This window comes from Chenopodium album, chromosome 13 (genome assembly GCF_948465745.1).
Source record: "Chenopodium album chromosome 13, dcCheAlbu1.1, whole genome shotgun sequence".
Taxonomy (NCBI): domain Eukaryota; kingdom Viridiplantae; phylum Streptophyta; class Magnoliopsida; order Caryophyllales; family Amaranthaceae; genus Chenopodium; species Chenopodium album.
Genome location: NC_137846.1, coordinates 1,408,278 through 1,435,762, shown reverse-complemented (window position 1 = coordinate 1,435,762; position 27,485 = coordinate 1,408,278). Strand labels below are relative to the sequence as shown.

General features: G+C 38.3%; 3 protein-coding genes across 3 annotated transcripts; 2 read left to right on the top strand and 1 right to left on the bottom strand.

Annotated features, from left to right (window-relative positions):
- Nucleotides 1-59: 59 nt before the first annotated feature.
- On the bottom strand, nt 60-1,667 carry LOC145574177 ((S)-8-oxocitronellyl enol synthase CYC2-like). Its single transcript, XM_081631916.1, has 2 exons — nt 1,496-1,667; nt 60-1,358 (listed from the first exon to the last, which is right to left on the bottom strand). Exons 1-2 carry the CDS (start codon nt 1,532-1,534, stop codon nt 213-215), a joined length of 1,185 nt encoding a protein of 394 aa, XP_081488042.1. The 5' UTR covers nt 1,535-1,667; the 3' UTR covers nt 60-212.
- Nucleotides 1,668-16,724: 15,057 nt separating this feature from the next.
- LOC145575876 (aldehyde dehydrogenase family 3 member F1-like) lies at nt 16,725-21,180 on the top strand. Its single transcript, XM_081633673.1, has 10 exons — nt 16,725-16,960; nt 17,703-17,771; nt 17,936-18,032; nt 18,139-18,345; nt 18,876-19,000; nt 19,102-19,206; nt 19,326-19,492; nt 20,202-20,292; nt 20,398-20,547; nt 20,868-21,180. The coding sequence occupies exons 1-10, from the start codon at nt 16,781-16,783 to the stop codon at nt 21,126-21,128; spliced, it is 1,452 nt and encodes a 483-aa protein (XP_081489799.1). The 5' UTR covers nt 16,725-16,780; the 3' UTR covers nt 21,129-21,180.
- A 1,683-nt stretch (nt 21,181-22,863) lies between these two features.
- Nucleotides 22,864-26,948, top strand: LOC145575877 (aldehyde dehydrogenase family 3 member F1-like). The gene is made up of 10 exons (XM_081633674.1): nt 22,864-23,043; nt 23,909-23,977; nt 24,188-24,284; nt 24,384-24,590; nt 24,927-25,051; nt 25,159-25,263; nt 25,395-25,561; nt 25,900-25,990; nt 26,125-26,274; nt 26,653-26,948. The coding sequence occupies exons 1-10, from the start codon at nt 22,864-22,866 to the stop codon at nt 26,911-26,913; spliced, it is 1,452 nt and encodes a 483-aa protein (XP_081489800.1). The 3' UTR covers nt 26,914-26,948.
- Nucleotides 26,949-27,485: the final 537 nt, after the last annotated feature.

The window sequence follows — 27,485 nt, the reverse complement described above, 5'->3', positions numbered from 1 at the left end:
AATTTTCATATTAACATAACAAGTGATCCAAATTAGAAAGAACACTGGTGCTTCGGGTATGAAACAAAAAGCCAATCAAATTGAATTCAGTTTTAGGAGTCACATTACTCCTATCTTATTATGATTACAGGAAATAATTATCACCAAAAGAAAGGCAAAAAAAGCCAATTACAATAACTTTAAAAAAAACATTTACATATTTTTCAATTTTTTCAAGGGATAATCTTGTAAGCCTTCATTTTATCAATCCAAGAAATGAAAGAATTCTTGGTGTTCCTAAACCCCAAAAATCCATGCTCCTTGCTCTTGTTCATGCTATCCAAATACCATTCTCCAGCAAGAGTTGCATCCACAAACCACCAAGTCCCTACCTCATTCAACTTTGAAGGCACCAAACTATTCTCCCTCACTATCTCCTCCCATACCCCTTCCTTCCCCTTCATCCTCTCCTCGAGACTAAACCCGCCTTCGTTCTCATCAAACTCCATGATCTCGACCTCAAACTGCTCCCCCAACACCCTCCATAGCTGCTTCCACTTAAACACATCTCCATTGCTACAATTAAACGCCTCGTTCTTGGCATACGGATCCACTGCAGCCCATATCTGATGCTCTGCAATCAAATCCGCATCAGACGCCTGGGAGTAGCTCTCCCAGGCAGTTTTCGTACCGGGGAACTGCAGTGGAGTCCCCTCATGCTTGCATATAGCAGCATAAACACACAAACTACCAACAACATTCATCAAACTATACGGGGAAAACCCGAAAATCCCCCCAGGTCGATGGACAGACCATGTTAAATCATCCTTCTTATCAACCTCAGCATACAATATATCCTCAAGATCATAATAAAAATTAGGCGCATTCAACCTAGGCATATCCTCTGTAAATGGAGGATCATGGTGCTCAATCTTTCCCCAAGACTCAAAAGGTCCCAAGTAATGTTTCACCCCTGTCTGCAAACATATATGTTTCAGATTCGGCGCGTTCGGAATCACTGCATTGATAACATTCCGAAACATCCTGCTGTTAACCCTGCAGTTCTCAGCTTCAGACTCACAGTTTGCCCAACATACATAAAAAATGTTAGTAACATCAGTAAGCGGGGAAAGTTTCGATACGGCGTCGTTTTCATCAGAGACATCACACTGGATATACTCAATTGGGTGATCCGAATTCCAGTTGGGCCGTGGACGTCGGGCCACGCCGTAAACTTTCCACGGCCCGCCCGGAGTGTCCGAAAGAGGGAGAATTTCTGCTAAACTGTTGCCTACAATTCCTGTCACTCCAACTACCAGAGCTACGCTCTGATAGTTTCTTGATGTTATTGCTGCATAATCTGAGTCATCGAGTTTTTTCTGCAATAATTTACGATTAAATAAATCAGGATAAAATTAGATTAATTACAAATTAATGGATGTAATGATTATGTAAAAATTGAATGAATTATTGAATTGGGAAATTGAAGAGGAGAGAGAAAGAGAGATTAGCTTACCTTAGCTGCACCAATGGCGCCAGCCCACCACCAGCTCATGGTTTAGAGAGAGAGAGAGAGATGAAATGGGATTTGTGATGAATAAGATGATGATTGAGGTGAAGAGAGAGTGAGAGAGAGAGCAGGGGGGTTAGGTGGTACTGTGAGATCGTGAATAGGTGTTTAGGTGTGATGATGAGAGTTTCGAGATTCAGATGAGGATTTTTTGTCCGAATAATTATTATTAAAAAAATTATTTTCGATATAAAAAATATCATCGTTATATGCATAATTCAATGGATCTTGCTAACGAGCGCCCCGCAGCGTTAGTTAAGGAATAATTTTATTGGTTAAAAGAGTATTAAGTTAGGAATGCATGACGAAATCACGCGTCGTTCGGTGTAATTAATGTTAGTTTTACTCTAATATTTCCACTTTTAATTCTTTTATCTAACGCTTCGGGGGCGCTCATTAGCTTTTGCCTAATTCAATAACTTACTATTTTTATACATTTTTTTTTTCCTAATAGGCCTTATTATTATTTTTATTTATTTATTTATTTATTTTTATTTGGTATTATACTTTCATGTTTTTAAAAAGCAATGTTTGAAATTTGACACTATTATAGTACTATGTATAAGTGACTTATATAATTAAAGATATTAGTGATATACTCCGTAATATGTATTGGCAAGCATAAACTCCCAGTCTTGTAATTAAAAAGAACGAAAAAAATAGTTAACAGTGTAATCACTAATTTAATGGTCAAAAGTTAACGATAAATAAGCTAAAAATATATTCATTTTAGTAGAATTTAGCAAATACAATGTCATAAGTTAAGTTTGATTGTTTAAAATGACTAGGATAAAAGTTTTATGTTTCTTTTATTGAATTTCCATTCTTGGGAAAAACAATATTGTAAACATCGTATTATACAAAAGATGAGGACTAAGTACTTAGAGTTTAGGGGGAGCTAGAATAAGGAAAATCTTTATCCTCAAAGTATCTCCAGTGATGATGGAACTCTAACCTCAAGATTAGAAGACTCAACTTTTTACAATTAGTTATCTTGTTATTTTAATTTTACATACTCCTAAAATGTTATGTTTAATACCTATATCAATCAGATTTTACATGTGTTTGGTGTAGTAGGTCTTTCTCCCATTAATGGTTATCTTTAACTGGGCTTGAGGAGTGACGAGATTATTAGTATAGTAGGGCTAGGGTTTGTTTTTTTGTTTTTTTTTTTTTTTGACAATGAGAACTTCTTAAATAAAGGCAAATTACAACCTAAGAGATCTAAAACAAGAAACTAAAAACAACAAAACCCACTTAGCTAAACCAGTAGAGGGAAAACGAAGTGAATGATTACACCCTCGTGCATCATACCAAATTCCTCGGAGCCCGGATAACCGAAAGGTTCTTACCCAAACCTTTTGTTGGACCAAAAGTTGCCAAATGAACCCAAACCTTGGAGAAGGACAAATAATGCAAGTGAACACTAAAGAAGGGAACCGAAACTTGCCATATTGCCTATGCAGAATCCCGGTGGAAGTAGTGTAGAGACAAAAACACCCGAAAGTCGAAAGCTTCCTGTTGTCGAAAAAAAGACCCATCACACGACTCCACTCCTAGGGATTGAAAAGCATAGCCACCTCCTAAGAGTCCGGGAGCCAAACAACGAGAGTCGAATTTTTCCACGACTCTGCCAAGAGAAACCTTACACCAAAATGCAGGCTTCTTTCTTGCAATTCTACCTATATAGAATGCAAGAAAATGGAGGACTTTGCTTACCCCAAACATTAAAGTTGGGGAGCCTCCTTCAAGATTGAAATTTTTAATGATGACTGTCATTGTCATCATCAACACCAACACAGGGATGATAGCCAAAGAACGAAGACTTAAATCATCCCGCATCCAAAAAGCAAAAGGACAAGCAAACAAACCTCTCCCCTCAAACTTACCTTCCCCCTACAAACTCCAAATGCAGGGACTACTTTCTACTTGCATAACTATCGCTAGCCTCTGGAAAATAGCACAAACACAGAGGACAACGCCCAAACAAACAAAGAGGGAAGTCACACATGCAACATAACAATCCCCCATTACACAATCCCACCCCGAACAAGCAACTAAAAGGGCCACCAACCAAACTAGCCAGGGATTGCTTAACCTTACAACCCCTAAAACCAACCAACAAGACACCGAGAACAACGACCACACTTCATAACCCTCCATAACAAGAACTACTTTAATTAAAGACAACAACCCAAACAACCAAACCAGCAACTTATACAAAAACAACTCCAACTTATGAACAATAGTTGGAGTATTATTGAGAACCGAAAACTTAAACAACAAAACAAGCAAAAAAAGCAATAAAAACATTAATAAACTATGACAAAGGAAAACAACAACTAAGCAACAACCACAGCAGAGAAAACTTGAGAAACCACGAACTCACTAAATAACTCGGTGAGTCTTAAGAAGAAGCAGAGTACCCAAAATTGCGTCACCGGCAAAAACCAAACTGACCACTACAACACGTCGTCAAGGCCAACGCGGGAGACCACCTCACCTAAATCTAACCTTTGATTAAGTGAGGAAAACCCTAGTCTTAACTTCACCTTTACCGTCGGGAACCAATTAACTAAATTCCTTTCAACGGCGGCGTTAAGAGTAGCCTTGGCTCCTCGAATCGTTGTATATTAGAATCAAAACACTTGGCGACACCCCCAAACTAGATTAAGACTCCGGTGAACTTTAGGAACAAAACCAAGCTGCAATCTTCCTTGTTTCCTCCGCCAAGGAACTAAACCAAACAGCAAACAAAACAAAAGGAGAAGAACTAGGCTCGCCGGCGATGGCTAAGATAGTAGCGCCGATCGCCGGCGAGCAGGGGAGGAGAAAGGGGGAAGCGGTGGGAGGATAAGACCAAGGGTTTCTAACTTTCTAGAGAGAGAAGGAGCGGATGTCTTTTGTTCTTACGCTAATTATGTGATAGTAGTTTTTTGTCGCTAGGGTTTGTTGGTCTTATTTCATTCTGCAAACTTCGCTATCTAGCTATCCACTAAATTTACATAAGTATTAAAAAAAATGTATATACAAAAAAGGGAACAAAAAATAATCAAGTACAGCTCAAAATAGAGTTGTGATCAAGTCAATCATAAATTCATATTCATCAACCATTAAAAACTAAATTTGGTGGTATTTTATTTGGCAGCCTCGTCTTGATCCATAATGTTCCAACAGTAGTAAATCAACACCTCTATATATATGCGTCGTATGTCTTGTCAATTTATATGTTAAGATTATTACTTATTGGAATATTAGGTAAATTATTGGAGTAGTATTTAAGTTCAACATAAATTAAAGAAGATTGCCTGTAAGTTGGGGTACACAACTGTGGTGTCCTGGTCGATTATATGCTTGTAATTAGTCCATAATTTAATGTGTACTAACAAGTTGCAACTTGTAAACTCAAGCCATTATCATCAACTAATATAATCAAGGCAAGATCATGTGCTATACCTAATCAAATGTACCAATTGTTAAACTAACAAGAGTGAGGCAAAGCATAAATTTTTGTACCCGATCATGAGTTGTGACTTTGGTATTGACTACTCGTAAAACTTATTTGAATTAATTGAAACTTATTCTAACTACGGAGTATTCATTAAAACTATTAGTGTTTCGAGGTTTTTTGTGAACTCCTCGGATATTGGTCGCGTTCTCCTGACAATGAGACTCGGACACCTGCAAAACAACGAATATTCCGTTTATCAGAATATTCGCCTCCGACGATCAAGTTAGAGATCGGAAATCGGAAAAGCTAGAGAGAGAAAGTAGAGAGAAGTTGGAGCTCTTTAATGCTCTGTTTTTATATTATGTCACAATCCACCCATCCCATCATAAATGATTGGGGTATTTATAGGGGTGGGAACATGTGCCCCTCTAGGGTTTATACCCTAGAATTTCGTGACGTGATTGGCTGTGCAATCAGGGGTCACCACGTGTCATGGGGGGCGCCGTTTTACGGCATTCAAGGTTTTCTCGGGATTTGGGCCTGATGTAATCAAGGCCTTTTTCTCTTTCTGATGTTGTATTGTGTTCTAAAAGCAGCTGACACGTGTCACCCTGTCAGGAGGGCACGTGTCACCCTCTCATAAGGCCACGTGTCGCCTTCTTATTGGGCCACATGTCACTATGAGATTGGGCCACGTACTTGGGGTATTTTTACCCTAAACATTTGCCCCTCAGAGGGGGTGGCTCGTACTTTTTCTGGCCGCCTCCTCTGATCTTCCATCTGGACGTCCATGTACTCTAGGTTGGGTTTACCTCCCATCTGCCCTGGACGTCCATATACTTTGAACTCAAAACTCTCTTTGCTATGTGGACGTCCATATATTTTGTTCTGGACGTCCTCGTAGTCTGGAGTGAGCTTGTCTTTTTGCTCATTTGGACGTCCATACTTTGTACTGGACGTTCTCATACTCTGAGAGAGGCTTAACTCCAGGTTCATTTGGACGTCCATATATTTTGGACTGGACGTCTTCATACTCTGGGAGGAGCTTATCTCCTAGCTCATCGGGACGTCTACATACTTTGGACTGGACGTCCTCATACTCTGGGAGGAGCTTATCTCCTAACTACCCAGAGCGTCCATAACATTTAAAATGAACGTCCTTGCTTTTTGGTCTGGACGCTCTCATACTCTGGGAGGAGCTTACTTCCTAGCTACCCAGAGCGGCCATAGCAGTGGGACTGGACGTCCTCCTATTTTGGTCTGGACGTTCTCATACTCTGGGAGGAGCTTATTTCCTACCTACCCAGAGCGTCCACTGCGTTCGAAATGGATTGGGTGTCCTTGATTTCAGGCGTACTCTCTGGTTCTTTCATCATGTTGCGTACGTCTGAAATCTCCCTTTTGGACTAACGTCTGGGAACTGGGCGGACGCATTTTCCTCTTTAGATATTTTTAAGTTCTGGAGACTAAGTGTTGAAGGTGTAAATCTCTTGAATTTGTGATTCAACTCACTTTGACGTGCCGTCAATTGTCCGTCTGATTTCCACATAAGTTAACAGAACCCTAACGTCATTCTGTCTCTTTCTTCGAGTAATTTCTCAAAAAATTACCGTTTGAATGTTTAGGCGGGAAAGGTGGTTTTACCATTTTGCCCCCATGAGTTCATTCTATAAATATGGGAAGTGAATTCTCATTTTTACACTTTACCCAATTGTGAATTCTAGAGAGAAGTCAGAGCATTCTAGTGAGAGAAAGTGATTTTCCTTTTAATCTTCAAGAGCGCTGCCGTGAGTTTGAGTTTTTCAGGCATTTTTGAGTTTTCCGGTCAATCTTCAACAACACCAAGAACACTTTCGAAGTTTTCAGAACGTACAAAGGTTGGCCGTCTACACTTCTTTCTTGCCTTTATCCCTGTATATTTTTTTTTCATTTCAATTCTGGATCCATACTCGGCTTCGTCCGACTCTCCTCATGAGGCCGGTCGTTCGCCTGGGACTAAGGAGTCTAGAGTGGACGGAGAAGAGTTGTCTCCTCCTTGGAGTGAGTCTATGTCTAGTGCGTACGTACTCACCCCCACTTATTCTTCTCTGTCCCCACAGGCAATGGCAAGAACCATGCGTACGCGTGAGCGTCATGAGACCAGGAACTTAGACGGAAGTCTGGTTCACCCTAGGGTCCCTTATGACCCGAGCAACCCTAGTACAATGGAGGTGGAGACTACCTCCACCACTCAGACAACAACCGCCTCCACTGGCTCCCACCATTTGGCCGTGGAGGTTACTTCTTCGTTCAAGGAGCGCCAACAAGCGCAGGGCGCCTCGTCCGCACCAGCTCCGCAACTTAGGTTCCCCCAATTTGCCAGCACGGTCATGGGTGAGGCCGAGCTGGTACTCTGCCAAGAACATCCCACTCAATCTGGGGCGGACGCTGCTGGTTCGTCCGTCCCCTCTTCCTTTCAACCTCTGCTCCAACTGGGCAGAGCGGACAGACCTAGGACGGGAATCTCAATCAGGGAACCGTCCGATCTGCCTATTCGCAACGCCCCTCCTTCGGGGAATGAGGCGGACGCTGCCAAAGATAAAGGCAAGCGTCCGTTAATTGAGGAGGTCGTTCCTTCTTCCATGGGCGTACTCAGCTCAAGAGGCCGAAGCTCGGCCGAGTCAGCAGACTTGGATAGGGTACTGTCTTCAGAATTCGGAAGTGCCCCTTCTCACCAAATGGAAGAAGAAGAAGTTGAGAAATAGGCCGAAGGTGAGACGGCCGATGGTGAGGCGGCGGCCGAAGAAAACGTAGCCAACATTGATAACTTCAGGGACCCGTACGCCTGTACAGTCGGAGAGACGGCCCTGAAGTTCTTGGGCCACAAGTTTGAGCAATACAAGGAGTCCCTCCATTTGGGGGAGGGAGTTGAAATACAAGTCCCTAGGAAAGCCATTGCTGTGGCTACCTGGGATGATGAGAAGCCGCGCAAAAGGGCTTTTTGCGTCTACCGGGCCGCCTTGGACGTGGGCCTCCGCTTCCCTCTTCATCCATTCGTTCGGACAGTGCTGGACGAATACGACATTGACCTTTTGGGTATTTGGCGACGTGCATCTGCAAAGGCTTCAAGCCTGACTTTGCCGTTTTCTGTGAGATGCACTCACTTACACGGCTGGAGAAGGAGAGGGATGGTTGGCTCGTCTTGAGTGCAACCAGGGACTACATGGTAGTGGTTGACCGTGTCAGTAAGTGGAGGGACTGGAAGCACCGTTTCTACCGCATCAAGACTAAAGATACGGAGTTCAACCTTCGCATGAATAGGTGCCGTCCGGATCCCATTCAACTCGGACGCGGGGATCACAAGCCTGACAAACCGCCTATCCATCCAAGCCAAGAATACCAACTTGAATACTTCCAGGTTAATAGGGTCAAGCGGGGTAACAAAACTGAACGTGTCCCTCGCCACTGGGTTCCTCTATCCAATTGGCTTAGGGACACCACTTTCATGTTTGCGTACGGCCTGTACCAGAACATACCCCAAGGTGGACTCTTAGATATATAAACTTCTTATACGCGCATAGAGTTTATTTAGAAAAATATTCTAACACTTTGTCTTCTTTCTCCTTTTTTGCAGCGGAGGCGTACGCTATGCTTGACCCGGCACAGAAGGGAGAAGTGGCGATGTCCGAGGTGGATATTGCCCGCTACAAGACTCGTTTCAAGATGTACAAGCAAATCAAGGAGGTAAATACTTAGTTTATTTTTGAGTCTTTCTTTTCTCATTGTCCGTTCTGTTGTATTGGGAGGACCCTGCTTCCCGAGTTTGCACGGACGCATTTCGTCCGTTCAGGCATACTGGAAGGGAGCTCTTTCCCACTTTTACACGGACACTGAAATTTTGTTTTGAGTCCTTTTTCTAACAAGTTTACTTGTATTTTGACAGTCCTCCTCCACTCCAAAGGCGAGAAGCAAGCATCCAGCTTCTTCTACTCCCGATGCGAACACATCGAAAAGGAGGAACACGGTTGCCACCAAGCCTGCTTCCAAGGCCGCGGCGAAGGCGAAGTCGCAGACTGCTACAACGCAGTCTAAAGGAGAATGGCCCCGGCTGACACAAAGCGGGGTCTCCAAGCCCGTGGAACCTGTTGCTGATCAGGTTCACGATTCGTCCGTCCCTTTGGACGATGGGGGTAAGTCGTCCCCGGAAAAAATGACCCGCCCCATCTCGACTCCGCCTGTCGAGTTAGTCAAAAAATCTGATTGGTTAAATGTCAGTCAGTCGGCCAGTGACGCTGCTGGCCGTTTAGAAAACGAGAGGGACGCCTCCTTGCCGCTCCCTCCCATCAATCTCTCTCCTCCAAGCTTCTCCACTAGTTAGTTTCTTTTCTTTATTCTTGTACCTTTTGATTTACTTGTACTTGTAAATTTCAGCTAATTCTTTTTGCACGATCGTCCACAGATATCTCAGAGGAGTTGCAGATGAGACTGCCCGGCCAGTCACTTACTAGTGCGGACAGAAAAGCAATGCGCGAGGCCATGGTCCGCGCAGTTCCCCAAGCGCAGCGAGACAAGCTGCGGGGAATAAATGAGGGGTTCCTCGGCCCCATGCTTAACTGTAGTGCCGAGGTACGCTTCTATTTCATTACTTTTTGCCTTTCCAACACTTAGCGTATTTTCTTGTTATTTGACTAATTTTTCTTCTTCTGTCCGCAGCTTTTCCTCCGCTTGAACGCCTTCCTTGACTGGAAGGATAAAGAGAACGAGCGGTTGAAGCAAGCCTGGCTTGAGATTAGAAAGGCCGAGGACGCTGTGACTGGGACGGCCGCCGTCCAAAGGGTGAATTTTGAGACCCAGATAACCGCGCTGTCCGACAAGGCGGCGCGGCAAACAGAGGACCTGGTCAAACTGGGCAAGGCACTCGAACAAGAGTCCTTGGCCAGGGAGGCCTTGAGGGTTGAAAGGGACGAGACCGTCCTAGAGAAGGAAAAGTGGAGGCTGGGCTTCGAGGCATCTGAGGCCTTGAAGAGTGAGCTGAAGTTGGCCCAAGCCAACCTTAAGTCTGCTTTGGACGAAGCGGACGCGCTGAAGGCCGAGGTTGAGGCCTTGAAGAAGTCCGTTTCGGACTATGCTGAGCAGCTAAACGCTCCTCGGCCGCCCAGCGCGGAGGAAATCGTCCGCATTGAGCAGAATGCCGAAGACAGGCTTAGGGCATACTTCTTCGATGCCTTCGAGCTGATGGTGGATGACGGTGAGGCCGCTTACTACGAGGAGCGCTTTAAGAAGCGGCTAAACTATGTCTGCCTTAGAGAAGAGGCAAAGAAGGCCGGCCAGCCTCCTCCAGAGCCGGTAGTTACTTTTTAACAGTACAACCCCTGCTCGGTCACAAACGCTGTCCTTTCTTGATCTTCATCCCACAAGGGAATTTGATGGAATCCGGAGTATGCGTCCATAAAACTTATTAGGGCGTGTCCAGCCGTAGAATCAACCAAACGGTCAATCTTAGGCGAAGGGAAGCTATCCTTAGGACACGCCTTGTTCAAGTCCGTGTAGTCCACGCACATTCTCCAAGTCCCATTCGGCTTTTTTACAAGAACTACATTGGCCACCCAATCTGGGTAGAAGCATTGCCGAATAAAACCGGCGTCCAGCAGCTTTTTCACCTCTGGTGCGGCCGCCTGATTCCTCTCTTTTCCGTGATTCCTCTTTTTCTGGCGGACAGGCTTTATCAGAGGATTCACGGCCAACTTGTGCACGGCCAGATCAGGACTTATCCCTGGCATTTCACCAACTTCAAATGCAAACACATTTTTGAATTCTCTTAACAGCTGAACTAACTCATCCCCAAGCAATCCCAAAGCTATAGTGCCAACACTAACTGTCCGTTCTGGGTGGTTGGAGTCAAGAACTATATCCTGGTGGCTGCCGGCCGGCTGGGGCCTCAACTCATCTGGCCGGCCGACAGTCATTAATTGCTAGGCTTCTTCTGCCCTGGCCGCCTTACGCTTCTGGCCGACCTGGTATGCTGGGAGTGAGGTTCCTTCTTCCTTTGGCTCGGACAGTTTTGGGCCGCGCGCTGTTGGCTTCACGGCCAGCTGATTACATTCCTTAGCCATTTTCTGACTTCCTTGAATTGTTCCAATTTTTCCGTCTGACCTTTCAAACTTCAACAACATTAAGTGAGGCACTATGACCGCCTTGGCTGCATTCAGAGTGGGGCGGCCAAGGATGACGTTGTACCCAGTCAGCTCTTTAACAACAAGGAAACGGACGACCATGTCTCTCCCTTCTCCCTTCTGCCCGAAACGGATTGGAAGATCAATCCGTCCGACGGGATGAATGACATTTTCCCCAAATCCTACCAAGGGGTGAGTGATGTCCTGGAGAGTATCTTCTGGGAAGCTTAAATTTCTTAGGGCGGACAGGCTGATGATGTCGGCCGAACTGCCCGTATCAATCAATATTCGTCCCACCTTCAAATTTGCTATCTTCATGAAAAAGACCATGGGATCATTATGCAAAGCCTTGACCTCTCCACGGTCAGCCTCACTTATGATCACTTCAGGAAATGGCTCGGCCTTAACGGCGTCCGTTTGCATCACATTTGACAAATTTCGAGCGTCCTGCTTGATTCTTTTCATGGTAGGGCCGCCTGAAGCAAAGCCTCCTGATATCACGGCCACAAAACCTGAATCAGTGCTATTCCCATCATCTTCCTTGTCATTTTTCTTATCACTTTGTTGCTTTTTCTCGGACGTGTTGTCTGTCCGTTTGTAGGTGAACTTGGACTTGGTCACATAGGGTTTCAGCAGACCCTTGTCGGCCAACTTATCCAACAACCTCTTCAGATTGATACAATCGTTCGTGTCATGACCTACATCCTTGTGGTAATGACAATACTTGTTATTGTTTCTGTACTGGGCCGAGCCTCTCAAAGGCTGAGGCTTCTCAAATTCAAACTTGTCCTTTATCTCCATCAAAATGGAGTAGCCATCCTTGTTGAACTCATACTGAGGCTCGTACGTCTTGCTTTTCTTTGACTTGGGTTGCTTGTCATCAGCTACCCAAATTTCTTTTCTTTTGCTTCCTTCTTTCTTTCGGCCGGCCGAGTCTTGCTGAGAAGATTGCTTCTTTTCAGCCCCCTTGGCCGGCTGTTCTGATTTGGTGAGCGAACAAAAGTCCGCGGCCTCAATATAGGCTTCGGCTTCCCGCAATACACCTGCGTATGACCGAATCTTTTTCTTACCAAATCAAACTTAAAACCATTATGCCTTAATCCCCGGAGAAATTCTGAGTATGCCATTTCGTCCGGAAGATTATGAATTTGGGCTTTTTCTTGGTTAAATCTTTGGACGTATGAGCGTAGTCCTTCATTCTTCCCTTGAACAATTGTTGCCAAGTTGAGACTTGTCTTTCTTGGTGGGATGTTGTATGAGAAATTTCCCACAAACAACAAACTGAGGGTAGTAAAGCAATTTATGCATCCGGCCGGAAGGCTGTTAAACCAATCCTGGGCCACCCCATTAAGAGTGGTCGGGAAGCATTTGCACCATGTAGCATCATCTACACTTTGCAAGTACATCAAATTTCTGTACGAGGTAATATGCTCATCTGGGTTGCCCGTACCATCATAGGCACCCACTAGTACACTCTTCACTCTTGCTGGTTGAGGGGACGTTAGTATGTATTGCGAAAACGGAGGCGGCTTATCTCCCAAATTCAACAAACGCATCTGCCAATCGATGGGCTGAGGCTGCGCGGATGTACCAGCCAGGTAGGGAGCCTGGCCGAACACCTGGCCATACGGCCCATATTGCCCAAAGACTTGGGGAGTTGGCTGTATCAACCCATTGAGTACTTGGGGGGGCTGATATTGTGATGGCTGAACTGGTCTGGGAGTAATGGTATGAGCGGCTTGACTTCTGCTGGAGACGGCCGTGTTGGTGTATTGAGAGAAAGATTGGTTGGAGGCTTCATCCGGCATGGTTGGGGTAGAGGCCGTGTCAGAATATGCGGCCCTCTCCCTTTGCTTGTGCCGAATGTAATCCCTTGCGTCTTTGAAACGCTGTGACGGCTCAGTCTCAACTCTTTTCGGCTGTCTGCCCCTCCCCCCAGCCGACTGTGTTTTCGCTAGCGGACTAGAGAGATTGGTCCGTGGGACTCGGGGAGACCTTCCATGCGGACGACGAAATGGGGTATTACCAGCATCAGTTGCATTGGTCTTGTTGTGTGTTTTCTTGGAAGCACCTCCTCCCCCTTTTTGTTGGTTGGAGGCCAACTCTTGGTGAAGCTTAGTCAGCTCAGCCATTAGGGTAGCTGGGGTAACAGGAGGTTGTTCGGCCTCTTGAAATGAGGCAGTCAAAGGATTGCTAGAATGTATGGTTGTACGTAAGTCTTCTACATATCCGTCCTCGCCTGGACGAGGACCAGTATTAGGTGTCCGACCATCTATTGCCATAACGGACGAGTATCCCCACAGACGGCGCCAAATGTTTCGGGGTTTTTTGTGAACTCCTCGGATACTGGTCGCGTTCTCCTGACAATGAGATTCGGACACCTGCAAAACAACGAATATTCCGTTTATCGGAATATTCGCCTCCGACGATCAAGTTAGAGATCGGAAATCGGAAAAGCTAGAGAGAGAAAGTAGAGAGAAGTTGGAGCTCTTTAATGCTCTGTTTTTATGTTATGTCACAATCCACCCCTCCCATCATAAATGATTGGGGTATTTATAGGGGTGGGAACATGTGCCCCTCTAGGGTTTATACCCTAGAATTTCGTGACGTGATTGGCTGCGCAATCAGGGGTCACCACGTGTCATGGGGGGCGCCGTTTTACGGCATTCAAGGTTTTCTCGGGATTTGGGCCTGATGTAATCAAAACCTTTTTCTCTTTTTGATGGTGTATTGTGTTCTAAAGGCAACTGACACGTGTCACCCTGTCAGGAGGGCACGTGTCACCCTCTCATAAGGCCATGTGTCGCCTTCTTATTGGGCCACATGTCGCTATGAGATTGGGCCACGTACTTGGGGTATTTTTACCCTAAACAATTAGAATTCAAGATACAACTTATCTACAGATTAATTATTTTTTAATGCAAATTGTGTTAGAGTTATTGTATGTAGTGCGTAGTTGGAAACAAGTTAAGGGTCAAAATGTTCAATTAAAAGCATTGAACAATTCAACAAGTAAAGTGGCAACCGATCAACCGATGAATCTGATATTGTCAAATCAGAACAAGATATAATCAATGCTAAACGCAATAATAACTTTACTTAATTAGTTGGATCAATGTATACATTAATTTGATTATTGGCTCATCTAGATATTATTATATATTGTGTGGAAAAAAAAACAAAAAGTAAATTCATATAAAACGTGTGTCAACTGTCATGTCATGAATTTATGATCATGCTTTTTAGGCCTTAAATGGAGAAAAGCCAATTGCAAAATTTGAGTGAAATTATTATTATTATTATTATTATTATTATTATTATTATTATTATTTTATATACTTGGTATCATACTTCATCCATGAGACATGATTGTCTTTAATTTGCTTGTATAGGTTAGGAAACAATTCAAGACGTATGTCTTTCTTTTACGTTGTCGGTCTATTTTACTTGCAGTATCTAAACATCCAACTAGTATTAAAGTAGTGTTTAGTACCCGTAACATGTTTATACTCATGTTAGTAAATGTACGATAACCATAATCACGTTTACTAGATAGATGGTGCGACATAATTATGTTGCAAAGATTCAACCCTTTAAGCACAAGGAAAGAAAAATGACCAACAATGGATTAATTGACGTTCCAAAAATGTCGAAAATTATTGTGATTTGGTGGTGCATTGTGGTTGTTTGTAAAAAGATTTGAATGGATGAACTTTAAATTTTTCGATTGCCCAAACATTATTTTGCTCATGATAAATGATGATCCAGATTTGAGAAGGTGGGAAATTAAACTTAATTTGTTTAATAATGAGGCTTTGAGTTTTCATTTTAATTATCCTTAGGGCCTTAGGTAAACTTAGCTTTCATCTTGCTAAAACTAAGCCATTAGATTTAAGGGTCTGTTCTGATTTACTGAAGTGAACAAAATTGTTTATGAGAGAAGGAAATTAGGAATTGAGCTGAGCTGAACTGAATAGAACTAAAGTGAAATTAAGCTGAAGAGAACAGATTCTAGCTCGTATCATTTCTACTTGCGTTATAACAAGATGAAATGTAACAATCCATATGCTTCATTTCGTAAATGACGTAGGTAGCTACTTGTACATTTCTTACTCAAACTCATAATGAGATATGGTACATTTATGTAATAAATTCTCGCATGTGCATAGGTAATAAAATAATAATAATTAATTGCCACGTACTTAATTTCTTAAATTCCTTTTTTATTTTTTACTTTTTTATTTTTTTTATTTTTTTATTTTTTTTAGAGGGCTCTAGGAGTGTAGGGCACAGTGTTTGGTACTTTGGTTGGAAACTTGGAACATATATGAATATGAGTACAAGAATACTCCTTTTGTATTCTTATCTTAGAGCACTCTCACTCATGGGCATTTTTTTTGCCCATGAGGAGATTTTAATGAAAACAATGAAATTTTGGCTTCCCACCCATGAGCATTAGAAAAAATGCCCATGGGGAAATCCTCAAATGCCCATAGCAATGGCAAAAATTAATTGCTACAGTAGTGTGGGCCATGGTACCAAATCAGCAAAAAAATAAAAGAAAAAAAATAAATAATGTGATGATAGTAATACTTTAGGAGAGAGAAAAAAATAGGAGAGAGAGTGGTGTGAGTTTTTTCTTAGCCCATAAATGTGTGAAAAGTTGTAGAAAAAAAATGTCCATAAGAAAAAGTGGAAAAGAGGAGTGAGAAAGTGGGTAGAGAGATAATGGTATTTTTTTTTATTTGCCCATAAATGAGAGTGGTCTTATAATATTAAAAGTTTTGCTTTAGTAAATAGTCGTATGTACAATATGGTACAACTCCATACAAGATTACAATTATTACTTTAATTCACCAAGTAAAGCTTTGACCTAATGGTTAAAATTGAGCCTTTTGAATTGTCGTTCAATCTCCACAAAGGGCACAATGAGGGTAGGTATTTTCCTTACCCATGTTCTCCTACTCTATATATATACAACCTTAATTTTCAATATAGTTTTTGAAAATATTTCGACAAGTTATTTGATTTATTTTACGAAACTTATTAAAAACTATCCTATATGGCTATATATAGATAAAAAAAAAAAAACTAAAATTATAATAAAATCTCAAAAAGAAATAAAATTAACAAGCACTGCAATACCTTTATATTGTTCCCAAGTACACCTATAATTTGTTGTTATATCTTATAAATCTTATACTACGTAATTTATTTATTTATTTCCCCTCATTTGATTAATTTCGCTTATATAAAATGAGCGAAGAACACTCATGGATACACCATACACCTGCCTATCGTGTACAGTACTTGAGAACAACTTAGTATTTGTACCACCCTATCATATGAAAGCCCAAACTGAAATATAGAAAGAGACATTACTGGCTTTATTGCCATATAGTGATGGTTAGTTCAGGAAATTGTTAGACATTTTAGAGAGAAACTATTAAATGGTGGGGGGACTACAAAGTAGTTACACTGATTGATGAGTAATAAGACTGATAACCCATACTGTTTTAATATTTTTTTTTAAAAAAATCATACGGTTTTAATTGTTGGAACAGTATATTTATAGAGACCTATCTTCTTATTACTAAGGCATAATAATCAGTTTTTTGTTAAAACAAAATGGAGAGAGAAGTAGAAGAACTAAGAGAATACTTTAGTGCTGGGAAAACAAGAGAAGCATCATGGAGAAAGCAACAATTGAAAGGTTTGCTCAAGTTTATGGAAGAAAGAGAAGATGATATACTTAAAGCCCTTAAGCTTGATATTGGCAAGCACCCCGTTGAATCTTTTAGAGACGAGGTAAAAAAAAATATTTATCAGTGTTTTAGCGGAATTTGATTTGATTTAATAAATTTCTCATCTCTGATTCATCTATATTTTTCTTTATAAAAGAAAATGAGAAGGAAAAAAAAAAATCGTGAATATCATGTTATATTTGGACCACTTGAGCTTAAATAGTTAAAGCCTGTTATCTTGGCATGAAATTGAGTATTTATGTGTATGTTTGACAATATTACTTTTGTAGGTAGAGGTGATAAATTTGGTCATTAGTTGTTAGAGTTTTTATGATTTTTATTATGTAGTTGTTCGGTCCATAAACATCCTTCCCGTGCATCCGATATCTATAAAGACTAGGATCGGTGGTCCAACGAACCCGATCAATGGATAGATCATGCGACAAATTTAGCCTAGAGTCTCTAGACCATTCTAATCGCGATAATCTAAAAGATGTGTTAGCCTTATAGAACCACAGTGAACAACCATGACCCAGGGCACAACGACTGCTGCACGTACGTGTTATTCATGGGATTCATGGGCCACGCGTAAACTCGTGCAGTGGTTTCATAATTGAAATCTTGAATCATTTTTTACTTGTTGGCTGGTCGATCGGTCTTGAACTAAACCAGATAAATTATAATAGTTAGTTTGTGTGTTTATTTTGCAGCTAGGCTATGCAAGTCGTCTGTGGACGAACTGGGGCCGAACTAGTCCATTTATAAATTATACTCCGTAATAGTTAGTTTGTGTGTTTATTTTGCAGCTAGGAACCCTGATCAAGGATATTAATGTAGCATTGGATAACTTGGATACATGGATGTCTGGTAAAAAGGTCAGCTTTTATTTGGTCCCAATGCAAACAAAACATATGTAGCATCGTTTCGTAACTGGAACCACAATCTGAAAAGAATAAAACGTACACGAATAGACCATGTTAAATATGAGTCTGAGCTGCTTAGGTCTAGCGCGATTAATTAACCTTTTTTGATTTTGCAGATTAAATTACCACTAGCTGCATATCGTACTTCAGCAATATTGGTCGCAGAGCCTCTTGGTGTTGTCCTCATAATAGCATCTTGGAATTTCCCATTTGGTAAAATGCTTAGATAAATATATATATGAACATAATTTGGTAAGCTAAGTTAGTATAAACTATAAAGCATGGTTTTTTTGACATGTTTTTTTTTTCAATGGTAAAGGCTTAGCATTGGAGCCACTTATAGGTGCAATAGCAGCAGGATGTACAGCAGTGATAAAACCATCAGAATTATCCCCTGCTTCCTCTGCACTTCTCGCGAAAGCCATCCCAGCTTACGTCGATCCTGAAGCTGTTAAGGTCATTCAAGGGGGAATCGATGTTTGTGGCCAACTCTTGCTGTGTAAATGGGACAAGATCTTCTTCACAGGTCCAGTCTTTTAACTAATATCACTTATTTTTCCTTCATAGATCTACATTACTTATTATCGGTTATTATTGCTAGGAATAAATATTTACCATGTGTTTGATATGTTGTAATAAATGATACTACGTGCGTATTGATTTGATAATGGTGCTTTTTTGTGTAAATTCAATCGTTACCAATTTAGAGTTGACATTGGGTAAATGTGCGGTAGTGAAATTTTAGAAAATTATAAGCACAATACATACCATGTGAGATAAATTTTACTCCCTATTACTATACCTTAGATATTGACACTAGACTCCCTCAAAAGAAAAAAAAAAAAAAAAAAAAAAAAAAAAAAGAATATTGGCACTAGACATTGGTTGTAAAATTACGTGAATACCCTTACTAATATTACTGCCAATCAAACGTGCCGTATACACAAAACACAATTGTAAAATTACGCAAATGTCCTTACCAATATTAATGCCAACCAAACATGCCGTAAGTACGAAATGTAGCTTAGCTAACTGCAAATCAGTATATTTCCACAGGAAGTAGTCTAGTGGGACGAATTGTTATGGCTGCTGCTGCAAAGAATTTGACACCAGTAGTGTTGGAAATGGGTGGAAAATGCCCGTGTATCGTTGATTCGATATCGAATTCGTGGTTAACAGAGGTAAATTAAATCTTAATTCGTCCTTTAAGTATGTTACAATTGTTTAACTTGCTAAAATTTGTTTATTTCATGATGATTTTTTTTACTCAAACAATCACCAGACTATCATTAAGCGATTGCTAGGAGGGAAATTCGGAATATGTAGCGGTCAAGTATGCATTGGAGTGGATTACATCCTTGTAGAACGAAAACAATGCTCGAATTTGGTATGATTTATTTAGAAATAATACGAATTGCACGAGTAATTTGTTTCATTTATGACAAAATAACAATTATTACGTATTAGTACTAGTACTAATGAAGGTAAATTTGTATGAATGTTCAGGTTGAGTTGTTAAAGGACGGAATCAAGAAAAGTTTCGGGGAACTCCCAGAAGAGAATGTTGCAAGGATTGTCAACAAACATCATTTTAGGCGATTAACAGGACTTCTTGATGAATTTGGGGTCAAACAATCTATAGTCTATGGCGGTTCATTCGACGAAGATAAGCTGTAAGTTAATTTAATTTTCTGAAATTTACGATTGTTTCTCTCTATTAGTTCATACGAAGTATATATATTATCACTTGAATAGTTATACGCGCAAATGGATAGTGTTACGTTGATATGAGTAAAAGAATAAAAAATTCGATAAATGAAACCCTAATGCTATAGATAATAGAAAGAAACTAGGATTTCATACAAGTATATGCTACATACTTTCTTGTTTCTTTTTACTTGCAACTCATCTTTTGTGCACGCAGTTTTAGGAGATGATTAGTTTAGGTAAACAAGCGATTTTCTCAAAATAAGCGATTTTCTAAAAAAAAAAAAAAGAAAAAAGCGATTTTCTCAAAAGAAGCGATTTTGTAAACAAAAAAAAAAACAAACAATTTTCTCAAAATAAGTTTAACATGAGGATTAGAGTAGGGTTAGGTATCATGCGTAAAAATCATTTTGAATAATATATCCGTTTACATTATATAATCTTAATCTCAACGTGCGTGCTATAAGCCTGCGTTGCAAGTAAATAGAAACGGAGGAAGTAGTAAATATCAAATGAAGTGTGATTATATCATATATCATGAACTAGTTAATCTATTGGTTCTAGATAGGCTATAACTTGTAAATTTTCTGTTATATGGTCGATTCTTTGTACCTCTGTATAAATGAGAATAGTTGACTAATTAAAATTTCCAAATGAAAAATTTTCTTGGAGCAGGTTTATTGAGCCAACAATATTAGTGGATCCTCCACTTGATGCTGAAATTATGACTGGAGAAATATTTGGCCCGTTGCTTCCAATAATTACGGTTTGTAAATAAAATCACCCATGCATTTTGACTCATAGTAAATAAACATTCAATCAATTAAAAATTTATTAATCAAAACGATATTATTGTGATTTGTGAACACAGGTAGAGAAAATTGAAGATAGTATAAGTTTCATTAATTCAAGGCCAAAGGCGCTTGCAATATATTGTTTCACCAGCAACAACGAATTTATGCAACGAGTTACATCTGAGACATCTTCGGGTTCACTCTTGTTCAATGACACTATTGTTCAGGTTTAAACTTCATCCGTTTTTTTAAATTGATACATTTGTCAATACATGATATCAAACATAAAATTTCAAGATAGATACTTTTAAATAATTCATAGAGTTTCAATCTCATTCCATATATATATATATATATATATATATATATGTGTGTGTGTGTGTGTGGGGTGTATTGAAATAAATGGTTACATAATACGAAGTATAGGTAACTATTTATGCATTATTTTTCAATAAAACATGTTATAAGAATTTCTCGATCCACCACTAATTAAGGTTGACATAGAAAAGTCGATATATGTGTAACTTTTATTTGCTACACAATGCAGTATGCGGCTGACACGGTTCCGTTTGGAGGGGTGGGAGAAAGCGGATTTGGAAGGTACCATGGCAAATTTACATTTGACACATTCAGCCATGAGAAGCCTGTGTTGAAGAGAGCCTTATTCCCAGATTTTTGGTTTCGGTATCCTCCGTGGACTAATAAGAAGCTAGAACTCTTAAGAGCAGCATTTGCTTTCAAATACTTCAATATTCTCCTCATCGTTTTGGGTTTGAAGAAGGCTAAGAAACTTCCTGCCAATATTTAAGCATTCATTAAACTTAAAAGTTGTGCTACCATTATACTATATACTAGCCTTAATACTTTTATATTTATTTAAACCATTGTAAAAAAAAAAAAAAAAAAAAAAAAAGTGATGTGTGAGGTGAAAACTAATTAAGGATTACAATAATAATACTCATGTGTTGTGATTGTTAATTTCAAAATCTCCTTCATTTAATTAATAAGTTGTATAAGTATATGATAAATGAATTTTATTGTAATGTGTTTGCAATTGTATCAAATATTGAAAATTATACGTACACATCTATACTAATATATTAATAGGCGTTTATAAAAATGTCCATGCGCCACCGCCACGTCAATTCACAAACACTTCATGGCGCCATATCACCTATCCAACATCTCAACATGCCACATGCACCATCACTAAATATAAAAATAATAAAGATAAGAGGATTTGGACCCCAAACTACTTCCAACACAATTGACTATTTAACCATCTAAGCTTATTATCAAACATGTTATATATATATATATATATATATATATATATATATATATATATATATATATATATATATATATATATATATATATATATATATATATATATATATATATATATATATATATATATATATATATATAATTTTTTAAAAAAAAATACAAATTCACTCAAAGAAAATTAAATCATATATTACAATGTATATTAATGATCAGTGTTTCATGTAATATTTTGGGGTATAGCCCGGGCCCAAAAACTAGTTATTTCTAAAAGTAGAAAGCTAAACGACGCCCTCATTTTTTTAGGTAATGCTTGCATTTAATATGAATGGACAAAACATGCATATCCTCACCTGTATTCTACGCTTTTCTTCCCGCTAACTCAATATAATTAAAATTCTCTCCTTCCAACAAATAAACCACCACTAACTAGGCCATCACTAACGGAGAGCAAGGTTATCTATCGACGGAATTTAAGTTGTGTTTTTAAAAAAAAAAAAAAAAAAAAAAAAAAAAATTGGTTGGAAGCCAAACGCCTAGTATTCTCCCCACAGAGTTTTGAAATTTTTAGGTGTTTCTTACTTTTCCTTTTTTTTAACAAATTTTGTTTTTATCATAACTTTTGATCAAGAACTCGAAGTACAATAATTTATATATCATTGGAAAGCTCTGGATATCTACTTTTTAACCCAATTAGAATTAGGTCAATATCATTTCTAAATTTTTAAGATATGACTAAAGTACTAAACTCGTTCTAAAACCAATACCCTTGCACAATTTCGATCTTATCTTAAAATGAGTGAAAAAAAACACTCATGATACACCTGCATATAGTACAGTGTACAATACTCGAGAACAACTAAAAACTACATATTTGTCGTTAATAATAATAATTAAAAAAAAAAAAAAAAAAAAAAAAAAAAAAAAAAAAAAAAACTAATTATTATTTGTACTAGCTTATCATATGATTGCCTAAAAAAAAAGGCTTATCATATGAAAGCCTAACCTGAATTATAGAAAAAGACATTACTGCCATACAGTGATGGTTAGTTCAGGAAATTGTAAGATATCATAGAGAAACTAATAAATGGTGGGTGACGTACTACAAAGTAGTTACACTGATGATAAATGAGTAATAAGAGTGATAACCCATACTCTTTTAAATTTTGTAACAGTATATTTATAGAGACCTATCTTCTTATTACTCATTCATAATAATCAGTTTTTTTTTTTTTTTTTTTTTTTGTTGTAACAAAATGGAGAGAGAAGTAGAAGAACTAAGAGAATACTTTTGTGCTGGGAGAACTAGAGAAGCATCATGGAGGAAGCAACAATTGAAAGGTTTGCTCAAGTTTGTGAAAGAAAGAGAAGAAGATATACTTAAAGCCCTTAAGCTTGATATTGGCAAGCACCCTGTCGAAGCTTTTAGAGACGAGGTACAAAAATACAAGTATATATCACCGTTTTAGCGGAACTTGATTTGATTTAATAAATTCCGTAGTGAAACTTGACTTTTTTTTTTTTTTTTTTGAAAGAAAGCGGAACTTGATTTGATTTAATAAATACCTTATTTCGATCTATATTTTTCTATAAAAAAAATGAGGGTAAAATGAGATTCGTGAAAATCGTGTTATATTTGGACCACTTGGGCTTTAATAATTAAAGCCTTTTCTATTGGCATCAAACTAAGATGCATACGGTGAAGTAGCCAATATTCATATTGGGTTCTTGACATGAGATTGAGTATTTATGTGTATGTTTGACAACATTATTTTTTTAGGTAGAGATGATAAATTAGGTCTTTAGTTTTAGAATTTTTATGGTTTAATTTTGAAGTTGTTATGTACTTATGCCCATAAACTTCCTTCCCATGCATCCAATGTCTACAAAGACTAGGACCACGATGGTCCAACTAACCCGATCAATGGATCATGTGACAAACTTAGCCTAGACCATTCTATTTATTAATCGCGGTAATCTAAAAGGTGTGTTAGCCTAATAGACCACAGTGAATTGAACAACCCTGACCCAAGGCACAACTCACGTTTGCTATGGGCCACACGTAAACTCGTGCAGTGGTTTAAAAATTGAAATCTTGATTATATTGTTGGCTGGACGGTCTTGAATTAAACCAGACCGATTTTGCCAGTCAGTCTGCCTGGCTCTAGCCAATAGTTTGGTCCCTCTCCTAGGTTATACCCATCGGCTGTGGACAGATCGGGGCCGATCCAGTCCATTGATAATAATTAGTTTGGTACAAACTGATTTTGTTTGTTTGTTTGTGTGTTTATTATTTTGCAGGTAGGAACCCTGATCAAGGATATTAACATAGCATTGGATAACTTTGATGAATGGATGTCTGGTAAAAAGGTCAGCTGTTATTGTTCCCAATGCAAACAAAACATGCATGAAAACATAAATAGCATTATTATTTCATTATTGAATCAACAATGAGTAAAATAACACGTACACGAATAGATCATGTTAAATACAAGCCTGAGCCGCTAGAGATACTAGCATCAACATTAATATAGCGCGAGTAATTAACCCCTTTTTTTTTTTTTTTTTTTAATTTCGCAGATTAAATTACCATTAGCTGCATATCGTACTTCAGCAAAACTGGTCGCGGAGCCCCTTGGTGTTGTCCTAATAATAGCATCTTGGAATTTCCCATTTGGTAAAAAGCCTAGATAAATATATGAACATTTGGTAAGCTAGCCTAGTAAATATATACAAAACATGGTTTGTTAACATATTTATTTTTTCAATGGTAAAGGTTTAGCATTGGAGCCACTTATAGGTGCAATAGCAGCAGGATGTACTGCAGTGATAAAACCATCAGAATTATCCCCTGCTTCCTCTGCACTTCTTGCGAAAGCCATCCCAGCTTACGTCGATCCTGAAGCTGTTAAGGTCATTCAAGGGGGAATCGATGTTTGTGGCCAACTCTTGCTGTGTAAATGGGACAAGATCTTCTTCACAGGTCTAGTCTTTTAACTACTATCACTTATTTTTCCTTCATAGATCTACATTACTTAGTACCGTGTTACATGACAATTTTGTAAATAAATCAACTACTTTATCAATAAAAGTGGGTCTCACAGTGATGATGACCAGATAAAGTTGTTGATTTATTTACAAAATGTCATGTGATAAACAAATTTTGTGTATCCTATAAATTAACTGGGGCTGCCTAGATATTGGCACTAGAAATTGATTGTAAAATTATGTGGATACCCTTACCAATATTATTGCCAACCAAACGTGCCATAAGTATGAAATATAGCTTAGCTAACCGCAAATTGGTATATTTTCACAGGAAGTAGTCTAGTGGGACGGATTGTTATGGCTGCTGCTGCAAAGCATTTGACACCAGTAGTGTTGGAACTGGGTGGAAAATGTCCATGTATCGTTGATTCGATATCGAATTCATGGTTAACAGAGGTAAATAAAACCTTAAATCGTCCTTTAAGTATGTTACAATTGTTTAACTTGCTAAAATTTGTATCATGCTGGTTTTTTTTTTCTTTGGTTACTAAACCAATCATTAGATCATCATTAAGCGATTGCTAGGAGGGAAATTCGGAATATGCAGTGGTCAAGTATGCATTGGAGTGGATTACATCCTTGTAGAAAGAAAACAATGCTCGAATTTGGTATGATTTATGTGGAAATAATACGAAATGCACGATTAATTTGTTTCATTTTTGACAAAATAACAATTAGCACGTATTAGTACTAGCTAGTACGTACAAACTAATTAAGCTAATTTTGTATGTATGTTCAGGTTGAGTTATTAAAGGCCGGAATCAAGAGAAGTCTAGGGGAATACCCCGAAGAATTTGTTGCAAGAATTGTCAACATACATCATTTTAGGCGATTAACAGGACTTCTTGATGAATTTGGAGTCAAGCAATCTGTAGTCTATGGCGGAAGATTCGACGAAAATAAGCTGTAAGTTAATTTAATTTCCTGAAATTTACCTAGTGTTACTTTGATATGAGTTTAGGAAATCAAAATAGATAAACAAAACCCTAATATAGAGGGACAAAAAAAACCTTCTTTGTACAGGTATATACAAGTATTACGTGGTAAATTTACTATAATAATATCGAATAAAGTATGATTTTATAGTGAATTCCCTAGTTAATCTACTAGTTCTGGTCTTTCTAGATAGGTTATAATTTACATAATTTTGTTATAAGGTAGCTTAGATTTTTTTGTACAATATACTGTATAAATGAGAATAGTTAGCAAATTTTCCAATTAAAATAAATAATTTTGTTGAGCAGGTTTATTGAGCCAACAATATTAGTGGATCCTCCACTTGATGCTGAAATTATGACTGGAGAAATATTTGGCCCGTTGCTCCCAATAATTACGGTATGTAAATTAATAAAATCACCCATGCATTTGACTCATAATAATAAATTAACATACAACTATAAATTTATTGAAAAATTTAATTATTTATTAGTCAAAACAGTAAACAATATTATTGTGATTTGTTAAAACAGGTAGATAAAATTGAAGATAGTATAAACTTCATTAATTCAAGGCCGAAGGCGCTCGCAATATATTGTTTCACTAGCAACAATAAATTCATGCAACGAATTACATCCGAGACATCATCGGGTTCACTCATGTTCAATGACACGATTGTTCAGGTTTATACTTTTCATACTTTATCCATTTTTGTTATTGTTGTAATTGTCAATGCATGATTTCAAATATAGCTTTAATTGTCAATTATCAATAAAAAAATAATATAAAAAAGTTTATGATTGAAAAATACGTGACTACTTGTACATACTCCATAGAGTTTCGAATTTAATTTCAATCTCAAGGCCAAATGATGTTACCTAAACATTATTGATCGAAAAACATACGTTAAAGTTATAAATCATATAAAACTCTTAAGATTTATGATGAATTGTATTTCATTTATAATCATGCACACCAATTATAAAAATTCCTCGATCCATCACTAATGTTAACACGTATACAAAAGTCGATTTGTAACTTTTATTTGTTATACAATGCAGTATGCGGCTGACACGGTTCCGTTTGGAGGGGTGGGAGAAAGCGGATTTGGAAGATACCATGGAAAATTTTCATTTGACACATTCAGCCATGAGAAGCCTGTGCTGAAGAGAGCCTTATTACCAGATTTTTGGTTCCGATATCCTCCTTGGACCAATAAGAAGCTAGAACTCTTAAGAGCGGCATTTGCTTTCAAATACTTTAATGTTCTCCTCATCGCTTTGGGTTTGAAGAAGGCTAAGAAAATTCCAGCCAATATTTAACAATTAAAATTCAAAGTTGTGTTATCATTATATACTAATATAATAGTATTAAATCCGTACGATGCAAGATGTGAAAAAACTAGTGATTATAAACTTTATTTTAATATTTATATGATGTGATTGTTAGTTCTATTCAAAATCTCCTTGAAATAATTAATAAATTGTATACATATATAATTAACTATATGATAAATGGATTTGATTGAAAAGTGTATTTTACAAATTAAACTTTGCAAGTGTATGAAACATTGAAAATTATGCATGTTTGGATTATTTAGAAAAAATTAATACTTTATTTACGTATAACAATCATCATTAACCACTTATTGGAAAATTTCAAATTGTTGGTTAATTATACTTGGACACAAATCATAATTAAGGAAAACTCAATCATACTGAGTAATACACACAAGAAAAATATAAAAAGCAGCGACACGTATATGATATAAATGTATATGACAACCTTTATGTTAAGGATTGTGGTATGTATTGACAAGCACCATTATCAAGGTGCAACATATATATACCTATCAAGGATAAATATTGATCAAATGTTCGATCGAATCGAAATC